This window comes from Vulpes lagopus, chromosome 6 (assembly GCF_018345385.1).
Source record: "Vulpes lagopus strain Blue_001 chromosome 6, ASM1834538v1, whole genome shotgun sequence".
NCBI lineage: Eukaryota > Metazoa > Chordata > Mammalia > Carnivora > Canidae > Vulpes > Vulpes lagopus.
This window is the reverse complement of record NC_054829.1, coordinates 12381549-12402319: the sequence shown is the minus strand read 5'-3', so window position 1 is coordinate 12402319 and position 20771 is coordinate 12381549. Positions and strand designations below refer to the sequence as shown.

The 20771-nt window shown below is 38.3% G+C and overlaps 1 protein-coding gene across 2 annotated transcripts in view; it reads right to left on the bottom strand.

The window, feature by feature from the left end:
* EFCAB11 (EF-hand calcium binding domain 11) overlaps positions 1-20771 on the bottom strand; it is a 143887-nt gene that overhangs the window by 117395 nt on the left and 5721 nt on the right. For both annotated transcript variants that reach the window (XM_041757608.1, XM_041757609.1), the window contains exons 4-5: positions 6104-6205; positions 5215-5305 (exon numbers count right to left, since the gene is read on the bottom strand). In XM_041757608.1, the coding sequence (XP_041613542.1) occupies positions 5215-5305; positions 6104-6205 (193 nt within the window). The remainder of the gene's footprint in view (positions 1-5214; positions 5306-6103; positions 6206-20771) is intronic.

The following is a 20771-nucleotide window of genomic DNA, read 5'->3' as shown; positions in this document are numbered from 1 at the left end:
CCAAGTAATATGAAGAATGAGATTCTTACACCAAAAAATTCAGATACACTGGGACGCCTGGGTGGCTCAGTCAGTTAAGCACCCACCTTCAGCTCAGGTCATGATTCCAGGGTCCTGAGATCAAGTCCTGCATTAGGTGCCCTGCTTAGCGGGGAGTATGTTTCTCCTTTTCCCTCTACCCCTCCTCCCTACTCGTGCTTTCTCTCTCTTGCTCTCACCCTCTCTCTCAAATAAATAAAATCTTAAAAAATATATATATCAGATATAACTTTAAATGTCTCCAGTCATGATTAAGGAGAGTTTTGGTGCCTCGATATTTCCACATTACTTTAGTATCTGGCAATCTGCCTGCACACTCAGAACCTCAGACAGCGGGTCAGGAAGTGGGCCTTCTGCACATCCACATTTCATTTCATTGCTGGAAAGCAGAAGCTTCCCAGAGCTTTTTGCCAATTGACAGGTGGTGGGAAAGAGCAAATCTCAGTGCTTACAATGAGATGGAGAAAGCTCCTAGGCATGGAGAAGTAAATATACCCACGCAGAGAAAAGGCCTGCCAGAAATACCACAGGGTGCTGATGGCGGGCAGAGTAAGGAAAGAACACGAAGCCAGCTCCTTGATAACAAACAGCTGAGGCTAAATTGTGAATTGCAAGCGACCCCAAAATAAAGCAAAGAGAGGCCATTAGAGATTAATTCATGAAAGCCCCATGCAAAAAGACAAAAATGGAAGGCAAAGCCACGTATAGTTTAAAGCTCCTGACTGCATTTTAAAGTACTTTTTCCTAGTTTGGAAGAAGTAAATTAAACCAGAAAAAAAATAAATACCTGTGAGAACTTCACTGTCACTGGACAGAGTGACAAGAAACTAACAATTTTTATTAACTAAGTACCATGCATGAGGCACCATGCTGGGAAAAGTGAAAGTTGTAGGTAAGCTCATAAACTCAAAGAGCTTGTAGTACCTTATGAAGATAATCCTGAACACTGTATTTGTGTTTATGAAGTGAAAAAAAAATACATCCATAAATACTACCAAAATTTAGTGAAAAGAGACAAGATTGTTCAATATAAAGAGAAAGAAAATTTTATTGAGCAGGACCTTGAAAGACAGGTCTAATCTGGGCAGGTAGGAAGTAGAGAAAGGCAGTGCCAGCAGAGGAAACAGAATGAAATTTAAATACACATCACATGTTCAAAGGAACAACCATTACGCCAAAGGAAACACAGGACTTTGGGGCTAATGAAAGATGAGTGTGAAAAGGAACCAGATGTTGGAGGGCCAGGTTAAATAGTTCTAACCTTACCTTAACCTTACCTGTTAGAGGCACTGAAGATTTCAGAATGTTTAAAAAAAAAAAAAAACTATAAAATTTTCTATGAGTTCTATAAGTATTAAAGAGGAAAGATATTTTATAATCTTTTAGTGCTAGAATACAGCTTATCATCTCACATTCATCATATCGTACAAACAAGTACTCTTCAGTTCTCAAACCTCTTGAACTTCCGTTTGTAATAGGTAGGGAAAAAAAAGATCTTCAAAGAAAGAATTTCTTAATTTCTGAATAATGAAACATCACCTCTGATATAGCTTCAGTTATTTTAGCCCACAAATTATAATTACTAGTTCTGAGTAGAAAACAAAGTTTCAAATACTGGAAGGAATCTCATATTTTGAATCCACATATTAAACATTTTAGGATATCTTTAGAGCTAAGATAAACTAATACCAGTTTCTGTCTCTTGGTTTAAGAAAGTAACTTGTTCTTCAAAACCCTTCCCTTGGAAGAAAACTTATTTTCCTTAATTTATATGAAAAGAAAGCTATAGGGATGCCTGGGTGGCTCAGAGGTTGAGCATCTGCCTTTGGTTCAGGGCATGACCCCAGTTCAGGGATCAAGTCCCACCTTGGGCTCCCTGTGAGGAGCCTGCTTCTCTCTCTGCCTATGTCTCTGCCTCTCTCTGTGTCTCTCATGAACAAATAAATAAAATCTTAAAAAAAAAAAAAAAAAGAAAGCTGTTATTAGCACCCAAGCAATCACTCATTAAAAATAAAATCTCAAAATCATTGTTTTCCCTAATAAAGCAAACACCTCTATAAAACAAGAATCGCAAGTAAATAAAGGCTTAGGGAAGATACCATAAAATAATAGAGCAAAATAACAAAAGGAAATTAAACATCAGCATATGTAGCTTAAGAATGAAGTATAAAAGAAAAAGGAAACCATAACAGAGAAAAAGAAAATCCACATTGAACACAGGACAAAGAATAGACTGCTGAAAATATGTGACAAGACATGATGAGCAAAACAAGCCAACAAAATAGAAGCCAACAAAATAGAAGCCAACAGACAATTTAAGAGGACTTTCAACATAAGCTTAATCAGTATTCTCAAAGAAAAGGAAAGTGATTAAAAAATGTTAATGTTCAATCCATTATATATTCTTATTCAAGGACAATGGCCCAGCAAAACATTTTGAAATGTGAGAGACACCAGGGAATGCAGTTATGATCCCTATGAGAGGACAGAGTTCAACTAAGTAGAAACTATGGCACAAGGCCTAGAGGTGAACTGTGAATCCACGTAACTATAGAACTAGAACAAGAAATTATGACTGCTAATCATAAATGTTATACTATATATACCCATTAGAGATGTGTTATAAACCCTGACAATATATATATTTTTAAAACCATATGGCTCTTATTCATGATAAAATCAATAATGTAAACATTCCCGGAGTAATTAGGCAGCAATTCACAAACCTAAAAATATCTCATTTAGCTCTTGCAATGCTTTAACGAATGATCCATCAACTTTTAAGCAAAATGATTCTTTGATGTCTTATGCCCCCTATCTGTCTCTTTGAGTTGGTTGTTTTGGTTGGTTGGTTTTATTGTTGTGGTTAGTTGGTACAGCTTAAAAAAATTAAGGTGCCATGTGGGCAACTACTTCTGAAAGAAACCAAGCTTGATTTTATTAGTTTCTTAGGAAACTATGGCAGTCAATGAATTGAAGGTAATGAAAACTTCAGTCATTTACACCAAAGATGACCCTGTCTATCTAGGATTCTCCCACTCTAGCAGTCTTCTTCTAGTGTCTTTGGTTATCAACTTTCTTCTGGGTAACTGTGGACCTGGGAAATGAACTCCATTCCCAATAGTCAATTAAGTCAAATACAACTCCCACTGTGCAAAAAGTGAGTGTCTAACCTTAGAAACATGCAATCTTGTATCACTAACAGCCTTAGCAACTGATTTTTTTCCTTATTCTTGAAAACTGTTGGCACCACTGAAACAGTTTTGTGGAAGACAGACATCTCTGCATCTTTGACCTACTTCAATCTGTACTTAGAGGAACTATTTTCCTCTCCTTATTTGGTTTCACAGCTTCATTTAATATGTGTTATGCATCATTTATTCTCATTTGGGGACTGTGGTGCTAAAAATAATAAAAATGAGAGTTTAAAATGGGCATGTTCAATTAACAAAAGTGCCTTATTTGGCTGTGATCTCCAGACTGTTTCAATCCATAACCATAAGAAATATAAGATTTGTGAGCAAAAAAAAAAAAAAAAAAAAAAAGATTTGTGAGCATTTGATATATTTATTTACAGGTGAATTGTGCACATGCTGCTGAATTAATATTCTTTGTACACTACAAGGCATAATATAGAAGGGCTGTATTTAAGTGTATTTTTCAAAAATACACTTGAGCTATGAGGTTGTACCTACTAAAACTGTTTAACATGTAAAGGTCAGCAATTATAGGCACTTGCTTTTTTGTAAAAGAAATATGCAGTAACAATTCTCTGTTCTTTCCTTCCATGAGGTAGAAATACATTGATGCTCATTACTCATCTCATCACAAAGTGTATACAAAGATGCTACTATATTTCAAAGGTTTTGCTGTTCTAGAATCAACTAAGTAATACTGTTCTATGGCATTCTGTCTACATCTGGCTTTATCTCCTGTGGTCTCCTTCAATAGCTTGCTCAACAACTTGCTTGTGAATATTACAGTAAAAAACATCATAAAGGTCAACATTAATGACAGTGAGAGCAAGTCCTTATTTCAATAACTTGATCATTTCTATTGAGCAGCACTGACTTCTGATCAGATTTCATGAAATTATTTTTACCCCAAATGGGAATATCTGCCATCTGTTACTACTATCCACTCTTTTCTTCCTCTCTAACAGCAACTCAAAGGGCACATGACTACACAGAGCGAAGACAACGTTTTTCCAGTCTCTTCTCCCTTGCAGCTACCCATGGCATTAAAACTAAGTTTAGGTCACTAGGGTATAAGTAGAAACAATGGATAGCCTTAAGAGGAAGGGAGTATCTTCTGCTTCTGCTTCCTTTCCTCTGACCTAGCTAGAATCCAGATGTGATGACCAAAATCTAAGCAGCCACCTTGCAGCAAGAGGGAAATGGCTGGTGTTGAGGCAGCCAGCACAGTAAGAGGAAAGGAATCCAGGTCTTTTATGAATTTGTTGCCATCAAGTCAGCCCTGGACTGCCTGTGTTTATGTAGGAGAAATATACTACTGTCTTTTTTGAGTTTTGTGAGATTTTGGGTTTTCTGGCTCTGAATGCAGGAGGGATCACTAATAGATACACCTGGGAACAGATGATGAAAAGCTCACGCAAAGGCTCAGAGAAGACTCAGCTCTGCCATCTTGTCACATCACGTGCTTATGATGTCCCTATGGCCTTTACTCTGCAGCTTAACAGAAATTGCATTTAAGCCACTTGCCCATATTGTCAGGATTTGTCTAAATAAGGAAATAACATAACCACTATGTCTACTCTATCAGGGATACATGAACTGCAGCATTTATCAACAACTTTGAAAGCAAATGAATGAGGGGGCCACCATCAAGCAACCTCCACTCTTCAGACAACTCAAGACTCATGTGTAACATCATCCATGTTAAACATGAATAAAGTTTCTTTTTTTTTCCTGATACACACACACACACACACACACACACACACACACACACACACATATTCTACTTTTCCTTTGTTCCTCTCCCATTCTTATCAATAAATGTCTACACACATCTCCCTGGTGTACAAGCACTCCACTATCAAGGGCACAGACAGGAAAAAATCTACATAAATAAGTATTCTTTCTAAGACTGAAAACTTATAAAAGCAAATGGTAAGTCAAGGGGTGGGTATACATGAAGATTTTTGTGCCTTACCTGAATACGTCCAGAACAGTCCTTCCTGATAACTTGGGAGCTACCAGCCTAAATGCTTTCTTGAAATCTTCCAAAGTTAAATACCCACGATCTATTTGAAATCAAAATATAAAATATTTACTTGCTTCTATAAACCCTGTGAACGGTTATCTCAGTCTTATTTCTCTGAAACCTTATTACTCTAAGAAGAGCAGTAAATATAAGGTAATCTGAGATTGTTTCATTGGAAGAATTTAAGAATCTACTAACACTCTCCTTCTGTGCAATTCCAGATGATCCCATAGGACATTAGTTGATTCTCTGAGTGACAAGGAATGGACTGCAGACATACACTGCCATAATGGCATTTAGGCTTCAAGTCTATGCAAATTGTTGAAACAATTTACTCTTCAAAAATACTGTTTTTCTTGTTTGGTGTTAGAATTGCAAAGATGCTGACCCTGGACTCCACAAGTCTTCCCAACCTGTATGTGATCTGTGGGGCATAGGCGGTTCAAAACCACTTCTCTTAGCTATATCCAGTGTGAGAAAACAATCCTTTCCAATCATGTGGGGTCAGAGTAGGAGTCAAAGGAAAAGGCCATATGGTTCCCCACACCTTTGTAGGTGGCTCATGACCTATATCCCCACATGGCCAGTCCTTTGGCTATTCCCATTACAATGTAGACAAATCCTAAGTACAATTACATAACTGTAAATATTATTTTATCCATGGCAAATGTCAAGAATTTAAGATTGTGATAGAGAAAAAAATTCACACCAACATCTAGGTAATAGCTAATGGATATAGTAAATAATCTTCTAAGCATATTATTTTATTTACTGAGAGTACATAGCAACTTTTCTTAATAGCAATTTTTTAATATCAAAACAGTTTAAAGATACTTACAGTGCCTGTCAAAAGCTGTAAAGATGTGTCTTATTTCATTCCGATGGAGTTGGACTTCTTTCTTTTTTCTTACAATACTTAAAAACTCCTCAAGCAATATACCTAAAAGTCAGAAAAAACAATTAGCCAAAAATGACCATCTTCCTCTTTAAGAAAAAAATAAATGAAAAGGGATACATATCATGAACAAATTTTATCTTAGTTTTGATGAACAGTGCATATTCCTAAAGATCTATAAAGTTGAAAAAACATTTTGTTAAATGCTAAATAGGCCCAACCCCAGCAATCATTGGCAAAAAATGATAGGCATTGTTGGAGTTCACGAGCTTTTCCAGGGGATAAAGGAATGGTGACCTCAAAAAAGTGTAATACTCTAGACTCCAAAAGACATAACAGGTCAGAAGCTACTTATTAAACAAGGTGTCCTAATTTTTCTTTCCTTATAGTTCTTTGATCCCTTTTTTCCTAGCCAGATGTCATTATGGCAGGGGTTTTTTTTGTTTGTTTGTTTGTTTGTTTTTTGCAACTGGGAGATCGGGTTGAAGAAGTAGTTTCTCAAAAGTCAATACCAATTGCATACCAGAGATAAAGGTGGAGAGAATATTCCATAAACAATAGAGCTGGCATCGTCCCCAGCCTTGGGTATACCCCACCATTACTCTGCAGCCTCAGGCTCTGCTTCCTGTGATTCTCAGAATAAAAGAGCCCAGCATGATCCTATGAGGTTGGATACTGTGCTTACAATGTCTATTAAAATGAATTCTAATGTGGATCTTTGTAGTAGGTTTAGAGTAGAGCCAAGAATTTAAACATTTTAGTGAACTGAGCCCTAAATATATAAAAAGAACAGTTCGTTTTAGTAACTCAGAATTTCCATTACAAAATGTATCACTATTTTAAAAATAGCCCCAAATCATACAATAACTACGTGCTAATTTTTAAGAACCTGCACTTTTGGTGAGGTAATACTGAGCTGTATACCTTTCCCAAAATAGCTCCAATGGTTTAAAAAAAAATAACATAGAAAATAGTTTTCTTAAGGGAACCTCTGTCCAATGTTGGTAGGAATGTAAATTGGTGCAGCCACTATGAAAAACAGTATGGCAGTTCCTCAAAGAATTAACAGAACTACCATATGATTCAGCAATTTCCCTTCTGGGTATTTACCCAAAGAAAACAAAAACACTAATTGAAAAGGTATCTGTACCCTCATATTCACTGCAGCATTATTTATACTAGCCAAGACATAGCAGCAACCCAAGTGTCCACTGGTGGGTAAATGGATAAAGAATGTGTGATACATACATACACACACATACACACAGTGGAATAACTATTCAGCCATTAAGAAAAAAAAGAATGAGATCTTGCCATTCTCTACAATATGGATGGACATGGAGGGTATTATGTTCAGTGAAATTAGACAAGGTATGATTCCACTTATATGTGGAATCTAAAAAACAAAACAAATTAATAAACAAAACAAAGCTTAAGAGATACAGAGAACAGATTAGTAATTACCAGAGGGGAGGAGGAGGGGACTGGGTGAAACGGGTAAAGGGGATCAAGAGGTACAAACTTCCAGTTATAAAACAAATAGGTCATGGGAATGTAACATACAGCATGGTGGCTATAGTCAATAATATTGTATTGCATATTTTAAGGTTACTAGGAGAATAGACCTTGAAAGTTCTCATCAAGAGAAAAAAGAATTTTGTAACTCTGTATGCTCACAGGTGGTAACAACTTATTGGGTCACCATTTCACAATACATAAAAGTATTGAATCATTATGTTAAACACCTTAAACTAATATGTTCTGTCAATTACATTTTACTAAAAATATAGTTTTATTTCCCACATTTTTCTTATTTGTAGCTAAAGGTTTAGAAACTTAAATAGTCAATCTATGTTTAGGACCCACTAGGTGCCACACAGTGTTGAGCTCTGGAAATAGAAAAGAGAACATGCATGATTCCAGTTCCAACAGAGTTACTGGTCTAGTGGAGGGGAGACAGTGATTATACAGGTTCAACTGCACAAGTAGACATACTTATAAATCATGGCATATGAATGAAGAGAGAAAATAGGAAGTTCTAAAAGGATGACAGGAATTCTCCTGCAGAGTAGATGCTGATGGAGTACTCTCCAAGTGGAGAGAATATTTAAGATAAGATCTATGATAAGAAGGTACCAAGTGGTTAAAGGCAAGGAGAAAGAACATTCCAGGAAGTGGAACCAGCATATGCCAAGGCCATTTGGTGGGAAGGGAGAGAACAAAACTGGCCACTGTGACTGGAAAGTGATATAAGAGGACAGGGTTGGCAAGGCAGTCAGGGCCAGAATGTACTGGCCCTTGTGGGCCACAGGAAATAATTTGGATTTTATTTGAGGTGCAACAGGCAGCCAATGAAAAATGAGAATTGTGAAGTGACACAGCATGATTTAAAAATTTTAAAGATCTTTTTGGCCATTTTCTCAAAAAAGGACTAGGGAGAAAGCAAAATGAAAGGTGAGACCAGTCAGGATCCTGCTGGCCAGAAATAAGGTTGCTAGACTGCCAGCAGCGGGAACAGAGAGGAGTGGAAGGTTTCTAGACATTGCTTGAAATAGATGAGGGGTGAGATGTGGTGGGTCAGAAAGGAGATGCCAAGAGTAACTCCTAGGTCCCGGCTTGAGGAGTCATTTTGAGATGAGAAAGACAAGGGGGAGAGGTGTAATGTGGACAAGTCAACTGTCTGATGCTTTGGAGACAAACCATGAGCAAAAGTCAAGGCAGCAACTGCATATCCCTAAGCAACAGGGCACACCTCCCAGCACCTCCCAGGGCGCCTGGCATGTGCTCAGTAAATGTGTGTTGTATGGAACTAGTATATGCAGCCTTCCTCCCATCACAGCTGAAGATCTGTAGGCATGCAGCTCTGTTCTCATCTGGTGACCTCTGAGAACGGAGAACATACTCAGACCACTTGCTGAGGATAAAACTGAAGTCTAGTCATGCCACGTTCCCACAGGATCAAATCCGTTAACTTTACCTTCATGCACGCCAAAATCTCATCAATTAGATAGCATCTAGATTAGCTGAAATTTCTGAATAATATATTTACTGATCTCAGGGTGCCCTAGGAGACCCTTCACAATCTCCTCCAGTCTACCTTTCTGGCCTCTCTAGCAAACTTCCTGAGGCTTCCCCCAGGCAACAGACCCTTTTATACCTTTGGGCACATTGCCTGGAAGGGCTTCTCCTTTCTCTCCTACTGAAAATTTACATCCCCATCCATATGCAAGTAGTGCATACCTCTTCTTTGAAGTCTTCCCTGGTTTCTCCCAGTTGAGTCCCTTTTTTATGACCCAACAGCCCTCTGTTCATAACAGATATTTTTTCATCTATTAGGTCCAATAGTAATGATTTGATCATATGTCTACCTGAGAACCACTGAAGGGAAGCTCTGTATGTGGTTTAAAATTTTATCCCCAGTGTTTAGCATGCCTGGCACATAGTAGGTATGCATTACATGTTTGTTGAATAAGTAAATAGGACGATGTTATTTCCAGTTTTCAGCAAAAAGCACGAAAATGTGTTTTAAATGATCTCATAACTCTGTAAAACTAATATGCCAAAAGGAGGTTACTTTCTCTTCACCTAGCCAGCAAAATTAACCATTATTTTAGAAACCCCTATTTCTCAATCCATATGATACAGTAGAAAACAAAATTCAGAGAAAAAGTTATACATGCATAATATTTGTTCTTTACTTATCATTGCATCTGATTTAGGGAAATGGTAAGAAAAAAAACCAGGATAAATCCATGGTTCAATGCGTGATTCATACACACACACAAAGGACATTAGTAATATCTTCTAAATTACATATTTAGAAAACCTATTGGTATTTGGAGTTATAAAGTAGGTCTTTATTTCATAATCTTGTGGGATAAAAGGCAAATAAATGTTCTTTAGTTTTTCCTAGGAGGAAATGTGGATTTCAACAGAATTTTTACTACCACTTAAAAAAGACAATCTTATAACACAATTAATTCCATATATGTAATCAAGTTCTTTTACACTATTTTCCCACAGGATCATATACCTGATTTTTTAAAGTCCATATTTTAAGAGTCATCAAGTAATATTAAGCCATGTAAACTCATCCCCACTGTTCCCTCCACTCCCCTGCCCTTTAACTTGTCTTAATCTTCCATGGCAACACATACCCAAGTGCAAACCCCTTTTCTAAAAAGGGTAAAGTTTCATTCAGGTTGGCTCTCACGCTGTAGTAGTACAACTACTTTCCAAAGCCAATGCATAATAGTTTGTTATTCCTAAAGCTCTGAAATGCAAAAACATTAATGTAAGTTTTATACATCTTGCTGCTCTATAAGTGGCCTAGAAATACAATTTCTACTACTAGCTCCACCTGCTGTCACAATATTCAAACCTAAAATTACCTCTTCACAAAGACTTTCAGTAATTCTATTGCCATCAGATTTCATACTCAATAACAAATGCATTTACCTGTGTCCACCCCTGGAGTGAAAGAATATGTTCAGAAAATTTTAATTTCAAATACAGTGTTGGGTCTCCTGTGTACATTGTTCCATAATAACAGTTTCCTAAATACACTTTATTATAGTAGCACATTGGGATCGTAACAACACCAAGAACTACACAGACCTATGTGTTTATCTGAGTTTATTATTAATCTATCTACAAAAGGTGTTTGGATATCACCTGGGTAGTTGGACTCTATCAGTAATTTGCAGACTTTTCTTTTTTTTAAGCTGTAGGAAAGGTGGTTCTTCATAAAACGAGAAAGCCTAATGTATAGAGGAAATGAAAGCAGATCTATTTTGTATGGAGCAAGGTGGCTTCCCCCCCAATTCCCCATTTGGCAGTGCCCCTGGAAGTGCCCTCACAGGACCCGGGATTGGGGACCATGCCTTCAAGACCACTGGGAGCAGTAATATTTACAAATCCTTCCAGACTCTGCAGGTCTATGCATTTTGTATACCTCTGGTAAACACTTCCTTCCATCTTATAAACAACTCTTAGCAAGATGGACCCTTTCCACATTCTATAACAAATACATAGATTTTACATTTTACAAACCATTTAATGTATGTGATATAGATATGTTGTGTATAGAGAAAGACTAGGAATGTTATCTTTTCCATTTTTTGATTTTTAAGTAGTTTCCTAGGAGAATAATCATCCTTTACCACAGGGATAGATATATTCAAAATGTCCAATAAAACCATATACATTTTTTGCCTGAAAGTTTCATTATGTATATTTTTTTGTAGTTCACAAAACCACTGACCCTAAGCTTCAGGGCCAGTGCACACAGAGAAATCCTCTTGAAAATGAAGTCATCTAGTTTCTGGCTATCACAGTGAGCTTAAATTAGAAACTGCAATAAACCTAGGGAGAGTGGAAGAGAAAACAATAAAAATGCCAAGTTATTTAGACTGTAAGTCTAGTCCTCGATTGGGAGAAAAGGGAGGGTTCACATTCATTGTGCTATATATTAATTTTTCCAGACCTTGAAAATGCCTAAAAAGGAGGTTTTAAAAGGATTAAGTGGCTTTTTAAAAGATAATGCAAGCCTTCTCTAGTTGGAGGAATAAAATTCAGATTATGACTTCTAGAGGCCATGAGGGGAAAAAAGGGACAAAATATGTTACCATAAAAAGACTGTAAGAACAGAAGGCGAAATGTGGTGAGATGTCCCCTATGTTCATTTGTTTTCTTTCTTTTTTTTTAGAGAGAGAGCACAAGTGCCCGGAGGTGGTTGGGGGGATGGCTGATGATCTTACGCAGGATCCCTGTTGAGCAAGGAGCCCCACTTGATTGAGTAGGGCTCAATCCCTCAATCCTGAGATCACGACCTGAGCCAAAATCAAGGGTGGGATATTTAACCTACTGAGCCACCCAGGAGCTCCTATCTGTTTTGTTTCTCAGGGGGGGAAGGAGAGACAAATCATCCAACAGACCCTTAATTATATAGAGAGAACAAACTGAGGGCTGATGGAGAGAGGTAGGCTGGGAGGATGGGCTAGATGGGTGATGGGGATTAAGGAGGGCACTTGTTCTGTGTCAGTGATGAATCACTAACATCACTCTTGAAAGTAACATTGCACTGTATGTTAACTAACTAGAATTTACATAACAACTTGAAACAAACAAAAACAAAGGTGAGCTGCCACAGTAGGATGGTTAAGTAAATTCAGAGGACTAACATTTTCTTCGGGCTTCCTGAATGAGAGTAGGGGAATACAGAGCAAAGAATCTACCTTAATGGAAGAAATCAAGTTTTACTATATCATTGGGAGGAAAATGAAAAGGAAGAGTAAAAGCAGGTTATAAGAGAATAGAGAAATCTGAACCAATAAAACCATACTTCTATCAAACATGGGCAGGAATCATTACTTTATTATGTACATCTCCTGCTCATAAACCTTCCAAGGTTCCTCCTCCCTTTCATAGTGCGAAGTCCTGATATCTTCTTCTGGAATTTAAAGCTTCACTATTCCTCCTAGGCATAGAGGTCTTCAATTCCCCCTTCTTGACACGCCCCTTCCATCAGGGTAGCTTACTCTGCCGAACACAACTCCTTTATAGGTAAGCACTATACTCCATGCTGGTGCAAGAGGTAAAAGTATTCTAAGGGGGTGGTCTCATTTATGGTAGGACTCATTACTAACAGTATGACACCGGATAGTTTTGGATATACAATTCTGGGGTGCCTGGCAGGGAAGAGGGGGTCTTGGAAGCAGAAATCTGGGAGAGGTCTCAGTCTCTGAGGGTGGGAGATAGAGTGAGAGATAAAGCCCTTCTCTGTACTGGTAGCAAATACCTCAGCATTTGACAGGACATTTGACGTTTATGTGAACATGGAGCATGCCGGGTAGGTAATCCATGCTGAGTTCTGCATCCACACTGGCAAGGGCAAAGCACAGTGAACACCAGGAGCAAGGGCCAAGTGCACAGATGGCGTCTGCATTCATTCATTTCACTAAGTCTTCTGCTTTGAGTTCCCACCTTTGCAAATCCCAGCCATCCTGCCCCATCCAGCGCCAGCCATCTTCCTCCTCTTATCTCTTAGAAGTTTGCTTGTCCACAGTAATTATTTGACATTGGCCATGAATGAAGTGACAATACCCTTTTATCCTCCTTATCTTGGGTCAGTATCTGAGTCTCCTAATTCATTCCTACCCTGCAATGACTCTTACTCAGCATCCTCTAAATGCATAATGAAATAAATTAATTTACAGGTGAACATCTATAGGTGAACAATACTGCAGAATGGTCCTATGATGATGATTTCTAGATAAGGTAAGCATTATGTGTGTACATTTCCTGATCACAGAAAAGAGCTAAAGTCAAACAAGTGAAACCTTACTAAACCTGCTGTATTGACCCTAGTTCCTTCTGTAGGAGCCCCAAGCAAGAAAACATATGCAACAAAAAAAGTGTTTACAGTAGAACTTAAAACACTAGAAAATGGACATTTAGATTTAAAATTAGGAAAATAATATATATCAACTATCGGGCTCAAGACAACTCAGATGAGACAGTAATAAATAAAAGTATACAAGCCAATTGGCCATTTGGCTCTACCACAAATTATTTTCCAATTGAACTCATATTGGAGTCAAACAGTTCATAATCACCATTATGATGAGTCAATCTCTTTGATTTTTCTATTGTTTAAGTTGAAGGTTAAAAGTAAATTACCTAGTGAAAAGAAAATTTAGAAGTACTTTGTTTTTTTCCCCTACACATATTTTATTTGGATCCAGGATGAAAACACCCCAAGAGCCATGGAGGATTCAGTGAGGTAACACTCATGCCATATTTCTTATTCGTGGTACTTGACATACTAAGCAAAAGTCCCATAAATCTTATTTGTGGTTGTTATTTGTATAAAATGCTCAACAACAACAAAATAAATAAATAAAATGCTCAACAATTTATCACACGATGAAGTCAAATCATTGGCTATCACATGTTGCCATTCATGGAAATGCTGAGACATGTTTGGCATTAAACCACTGGCCTGCAATGAAGAAACTTTAAGGAAGAGCCTTACAAAATTCACTAGGGCATTTTACTGAATAGTTTGTGAACATCAACGTACACTCATCAGTCTCTCCTCCATGTGACATTGTGAAAGAAATATCCCATATCAGGGAAAACTGTCTCTCTAGAGAAAACGTTTCTATTGCATGGACACTGATCACTGGATTGTCAATCCCTATTTGTTTTGGAGTTTAGGTAGCTCAGAACCAGATCTGACATCAACCTCTAGCAACGGTGGAGAACCTTCCATGTCCTGATCCACTCCTGATTTCAACTCATTGATGAAGTTCCTGGGGGAGTGAACACTGGCCTCAGCTCTGTCACAATGACCCTTGGCACTATTAAAATCAAGGGAAGAAGGGGCGCCTGGTTGGCTCAGTCGGTTAAGCATCTGCTTTCAGCTCAAGTCGTGATCCCAGGGTCCTGGAATCAACCCCACAAAGGTCTCCCTATTCAGCGGGGAGCCTGCTTCTCCCTCTGCCCCTCCCCCTGCTTGTGCTGTCAAATAAATAAAATCTTTAAAAAATTTTTAAAAATCAAGGGAAGGTTTATCAAATGGTTGAGAAGGTAAGTTTGGAGAGCAGACCACTGTGGTCTACGATTTAGCTAGCTATGCCAGCCTAACTTGACCTGAGTTTCAGAATGTTTTTAACTTATAAAATGAGGATAATTTTGATACCACAGAGTCATATTAAATTTAACAATTTATGCATAGTGCTCATCATGGAGTCTGCACATGGAAAGCTTTCAGAAAGTCACAGCTGAAAAAAAAAAGTCACAGCTGAAATTATTATAATATTTTAACATATGTAGGTTTCTTTTGTAAACAAATAAAGAACCATCAAATGCCAGGGTTGAGATATTTTATTATTCCTTTCTAGAGCCTAATTTCCTCATTTTAAAGAAGGGAACAAATAAGTTTTCTAGGTCTCTTCTAGTTGCAACCTCCTTTTGTTCTCTATACTTAGAGAAGGTATGAACTGCATCACAGAGAACAACGGCTATAAGGAAATACAACCCTCTCAACAGAGTAGCAATAGTTTATGTTAGAACCACCCCAACAGTGATCTGCTGCTTCTTAAACAAGAGGCTTCATTTTTTTTTTTTTATCTTCCATTAATATAATTATTTGCTCCTGGTACCCAAACAGTTTTTGCTGATACTTGCTTGTTAGATTACAGGCATTAAAAATGCCTTCTAGACAATCATTACACGGTTTCACACATATGGGGAATATAAGAAATAGTGAAAGGGATTATAGGGGAGAGGGAAAATGAGCGGGAAAAATTAGAGACGGTGACAAAACATGAGAGACTGCTAACTCTGGGAAACTAACAACGGGAAGTGGAAGGGGAGATGGGTAGAGGGATGGGGTGACTGGGTGACCGGCATTGAGGAAGGCACTTGATGGGATGAGCACTGGGTGTTATACTATATGTTGGCAAATCGAACTTCAATAAAATATAATATATATATATATATTTAAATATAAAATATATACACATATATAATTTAAAATGCCTTCTTGCTACTTCTTCTGGCTGCCCTCATACTCTCCCAATATGCCTTTCCTGGAGACCTTCTACTCTTGTTTCCAATGGCTTTGACTTAACTTTCACTCTTCTTAATTTTTATAAGGAAAATCTACAGAAACAACCTGCCTTTGAGAGAGACCAGAAGCTCCTGGGAAGTAGGACATGGGCACCCAGGTTTAGGTACTGTGTGAAGTGTGTGCTTGGTCAAGACTCTGCCAAGTCAGGATCAATCCAGGATGTGAGTCTGGACCTCACCAGGAAGCTGGGCAGCAAACGGCCTACACAGAGAATCTTTTGGGGTGGCATGCTAGAGAGCTGGTATGACTTGTCTGGACGTACAAAGAGCCACATCTAGCTAGAGAACTCCCAAGTCAAGGCTAGTAAGGAGAACTTTGGAAAAATAGTATTGCCTGGATAAATAGTTTCCAGAAAGCCATGGCCAACATTTCAGTTCTTCAAGATCAAAACATTAAGGAGAGAAATAAGATATTTGACAAAACATTTAAACCGTGTATAAAACCTCTTCCTGCAAGAAAATTAACTTGTAAAAGGTGACTCATGTATGGAAAGGGTGAAAAGAAGGAGCTGATGATCTGAAATTAGTTCAGGAGTGAAGAGTTCTAATAGAAAAAAATTACGGTAGCAGCAATCAAGAGTTTGGTAGTGATTTCCTGCTAGGATGACTTTTTGACTTTTTCTTCTGGGTATTTGTGGTCTTGAGTCTTCCTTTCAAAGGAAAACAAATTAAAGCTAGTTGGAAAGGTAGTACGGTGACTTTAAAGTCTAACCTTAAAGGAAGTGATAATCTGGGAAGGCTAACTTGCCAGTGATATGGAGACCAGAAGAGGAAGGAGGAAAGAAAAAAGAAGAAAGAAAAGAGAAAAAAAAAAAAAAAAAGAGGGAGGGAAAAGACTGGAAACCTGCAGACTGAGAGTTCTTTCACACTAATTTTGGAGCAAGGCTCTAAGTACCTACACTGTGGTCTCTTTCCTCCCCTTATCTTCCTCTGAATTTCTCAGAGGACTAAGTTACTTTGTAACCTTTTGAAATATACCTTAAAATTAATTATTAGGAAAAGATGCTGTGAAAAGAAGCATCTTCACGATTTGACTGAGAAACGGATGTGAGAGTAGACATAATATCCTTGATATTAAACGCAGGAAAATGCATACAGAGGCAGGTCCAGGAGTGTATCCTCAAAGTGAGAAAGGCCTCATAGGGAAGACTATTTTTACTATCAAAAAATTCCAGTTGTGAAGCCAATTCTTAGGCCATAAGGAGTTTGAGAAAATGTTCCCTAATAAGGCAGTCTTCATTATATATGAAAGGACTCTGGCATGGGTGAAACTATCTAAATGCAGTCAATGTCCAGAAACCCTTATCTAAAACAAAAAGCTCTAATGGACATGATACTAGTATCAAAAGGAAGCTCTGTGACTCCCACAAATGTAAGAAATATTTTAATTTTTTTTCAAAGATTTTTTGTATTTGAGAGAGAGAGAGCATGTGAGAGACAGAGACAGAGCGCACAAGTAGAAGGAGAAGCCAACTCTCCGCTGTGCAGGGAGCATGATGTGGGGATCAAACCCAGGACCCCGGGATCATGACCTGAGCTGAAGGCAGACGCTTAACTGACTGAGCTACCCAGGCGTCCCATGAGAAATATTTCTATGTGAAGTCGAAGCTCAAGAATTAGATAATTCACAAAGGAAATTATGTAATTTTCACAAACACATCTTTAGCTAAGAGTCAAAGCGAGTCTCTCATACATCAGAAATATATATACATATATCTTTTATTCTTTCATTCATTCATTCATTAATGGGAGGAGACTAACAATGGCATACATGGAGCAGCCTTTTGCCAGACATCAGTTCTCTTTATATCAGAGCATGCACACATAAGAGAAACCTTTAGAAGGTAATAAAGGTAGAAAACCTTCTGCCAGAATTTACCCTTCAAATTACCCATACAGGAGAGAAATCACACGAATATAACACAGGCAGGGAAATCTTTTCATGAAGTCTTATTAAGCATGAGATAATACACATGTGTGTGGGGGGGTGTGTCTTATGATACTGAATGTAGAAGAAGTTCTCTCAGAGTCAATCTTGGGTCTACATCAGAGAATTCACTATACCTATAAAGAACATGGGTAACCTTTCTTCCAGAAGAACACCTCTTTGGACATCAAAGAACCGGCTGAAAGAAAACCTTCTGTGTGAAGGCAAATCCTTAATTCAGAATCAGAGAACACACATTAGGGAGATCTATGAAAATAATGAATGATCTGAGAGTGCCTCTAGCAGTGGTCACACTTGCTATATCAGAAAAGTCAAAAAATGAAGCAGTGCTGGGTGTATAATGTGTGGGGAATACCTTCACCCAGACAGAGTCACTCACTGTCAGGGGACTGTTATGGAGAGAAACCCTATCAACTCAAAAAATGTGGGAAACCCTTCTGCCAGAAGGCAGGAATCTTTTAGATTAGAAAATTACATAGAAACCCACAGAAAAAAATGCAAGGAAGGCATCATCAAGAAGTTACAACTAACTGAACATTACATAAATAATATTTGAATAGTCTGAAAGCACAAAGATTTTATAAGAAATTAATAACCTGGAGGAAGTGCATCAAGTTAGGAAGTTTGTCAAAAACGCATTCTCTTGCCAATAATCGTATTCTAAGAGTCATTGTTCATATGTGATTCCAGACCTTGAATACAAAAAAGCAATCCAGTAAACTCCTTTGCAAATCTAACATTTATAAATAAATATTTTTAGGGCCGCCTGGCTGGCTCAGTCAGAAGAGCATGTGACTCTTAATATCCAGGTCATGAGTTCAAGCCCCACAGGGGGTATAGAGATTACTCAAATAAATAAGACTTTAAAAAAAGAAAGATTTTTAAAAAGAAAGAAAAAGCCACACTGGTCAGAAACCCAGGAGCCAGCTTGAGGAAGCATTCAGTGACCAAGTCTGTAACAAAGTGAAAACTAAAATAACTATAACTAATAGAATGTAAATTACTAAAAGCATATAGCTCATGGGTCCATGCTGATAATAAATAGATCGACTGATCAAGAAGGGGAGGTCTCTTGCCTATAGCCAAGGGCTCCCTGGAAGAAGCACCAGGCAGGGTGTCTGTATGGCGCAGCCAGCATCCAACTCTTGGTTTTTGGCTCAGGTCATGATTTCAGGATCTTGGGACTGAGCCCCATGTCGGGCTTCATGCTCAGTGGGGAGTCAGCTTGAGATTCTCTCTCCCTCTTCCTCTGCCCCTCCCACTCGTGTGCTCTCTTTCTTTCTTACTCGAGTAAATAAATAAATCTTTTAGGGGGAAAAATAAGGAAGCAGCACTGGGATTAGAAAAATCATTACTTTACAACTATAATGGCAAAAGCTGGGTCAGACAAGAATCATAGTCACCAAATCTAGGGGGAAATTTTGATGAGAAGCAAAGTATGTGCAACATCTTCAATGTGTCTCCACAGACTGCTTGTTTGTTGCAGAGGAAGAAGAGATAAACAGAATACAATGGAGAACTTGAACAACATCTTGACCAATGATAAAAATTACTATCATCTATGAGAGACAGATGGACATTGTGTGCCTCCAGAAGTGGCATCAGAGAGGGACAGATCATCTAAATGGCATTCTGGCTCAGGATGCTTAACTTTGACCTAATTACAGAGAAACACCAGGCAAACACCAAATAAGGACTATTCTCAAAAAAAATAATAATAATAATAAGGGCTGGGTTATTTCCTCAAAAATATCAATGTTATAAAAAGGCAAAAAAAGTCTACAAAAATGTTCCAGATTAAAGGATGCTAAGGAGACGTGGCATCAAAGACTAATTCCTGTATTAAATGAGGAACTATGTTACTAAGGACACTATCGGATCAAGTGACAACACTGGAAAATAAACAGTAAATTAGATAAAGATATACTATCAATTTAAGTTTATGAAGTTGGTAAGTGTGCTATGTTTTAGGTTCAGAGCAGCGAGAGGAAGAGGTGGTGATAGGAGGGGCCCAAGGGGTAAGATGTTAATAATAAGTGCACTTGGGTAAAGAGTATACAGTACTCTTTACCGTTCTCAGTACTATTTTTATTTTGCAACTTTTTTTTAAAGATTTTATTTATTTATTCATGAGAGACAGAGAGAGAGAGAGAGAAAGAGAGAGAGAGAGAGAGAGAGAGGCAGAGACCCAGGCAGAGGGAGAAGGAGGCTCCCTGCAGGGAGCCTGATGTGGGACTCGATCCTGGGTCTCCAGGATCAGGCCCTGGGCAGAAGGGAGGCCTTAAACCGCTGAACCACCCGGGCTGTCCTATTTTGCAACTTTCTGTAAGCTTTATTTCCCCCAAAAAAGGTAATTTTTAAAAAGCCAATCTAGCACGTTCTATCTCCAAAAACAACAGCAGCCTAAGTTCAGACACATCTTCATGTACAAAAACAAAAACAAAACAAACAAAACTGCTCTAGAGCCCAGCCGCTCTGGACCAACTGAAAGACTTTTCTCCCACTTGGGCCTGGCCTCTGCTTCATCAACACTCAAAGTGCTCTCTCCAAACTCAGCAAACACAGCTTGGTCACCAACTCCAACGGATACTCTTCTGTTAGTACCTACCTGACCTTTCAACACTGACCACATCCTCTTCCTTGGAATAATCTACTTCTCACTTTTGATCAGACACCCTTGATTTTCCTCCTGCCCGTCCACCCCCTCTAAATCTTCTGCCATTTCCTAACTCCCTGACTTCTCAAGATCCCATTTCCTAAGGTTTTCATTTCACTCTATCTTGCTAGGTGGTCTCATCCATCTCCTTGGCTTCAAAAACCATCTATATGCCAATGAATCCCAAATTTATTTCTCTGGCCCACAGCTTTCCTCTGAATTCTCTATTCATGCAGCCCAAGTGCCCTGACATCACTGATCGAAACTTTTCAAACTTAACGTACTCAAAAGTGAACTCTGGGTCTCCCCCAACCCCATACCTTTTCCCCCAGTCTTTCCATTGCAGGGGATGCCACTTCCGTTCATCTAAG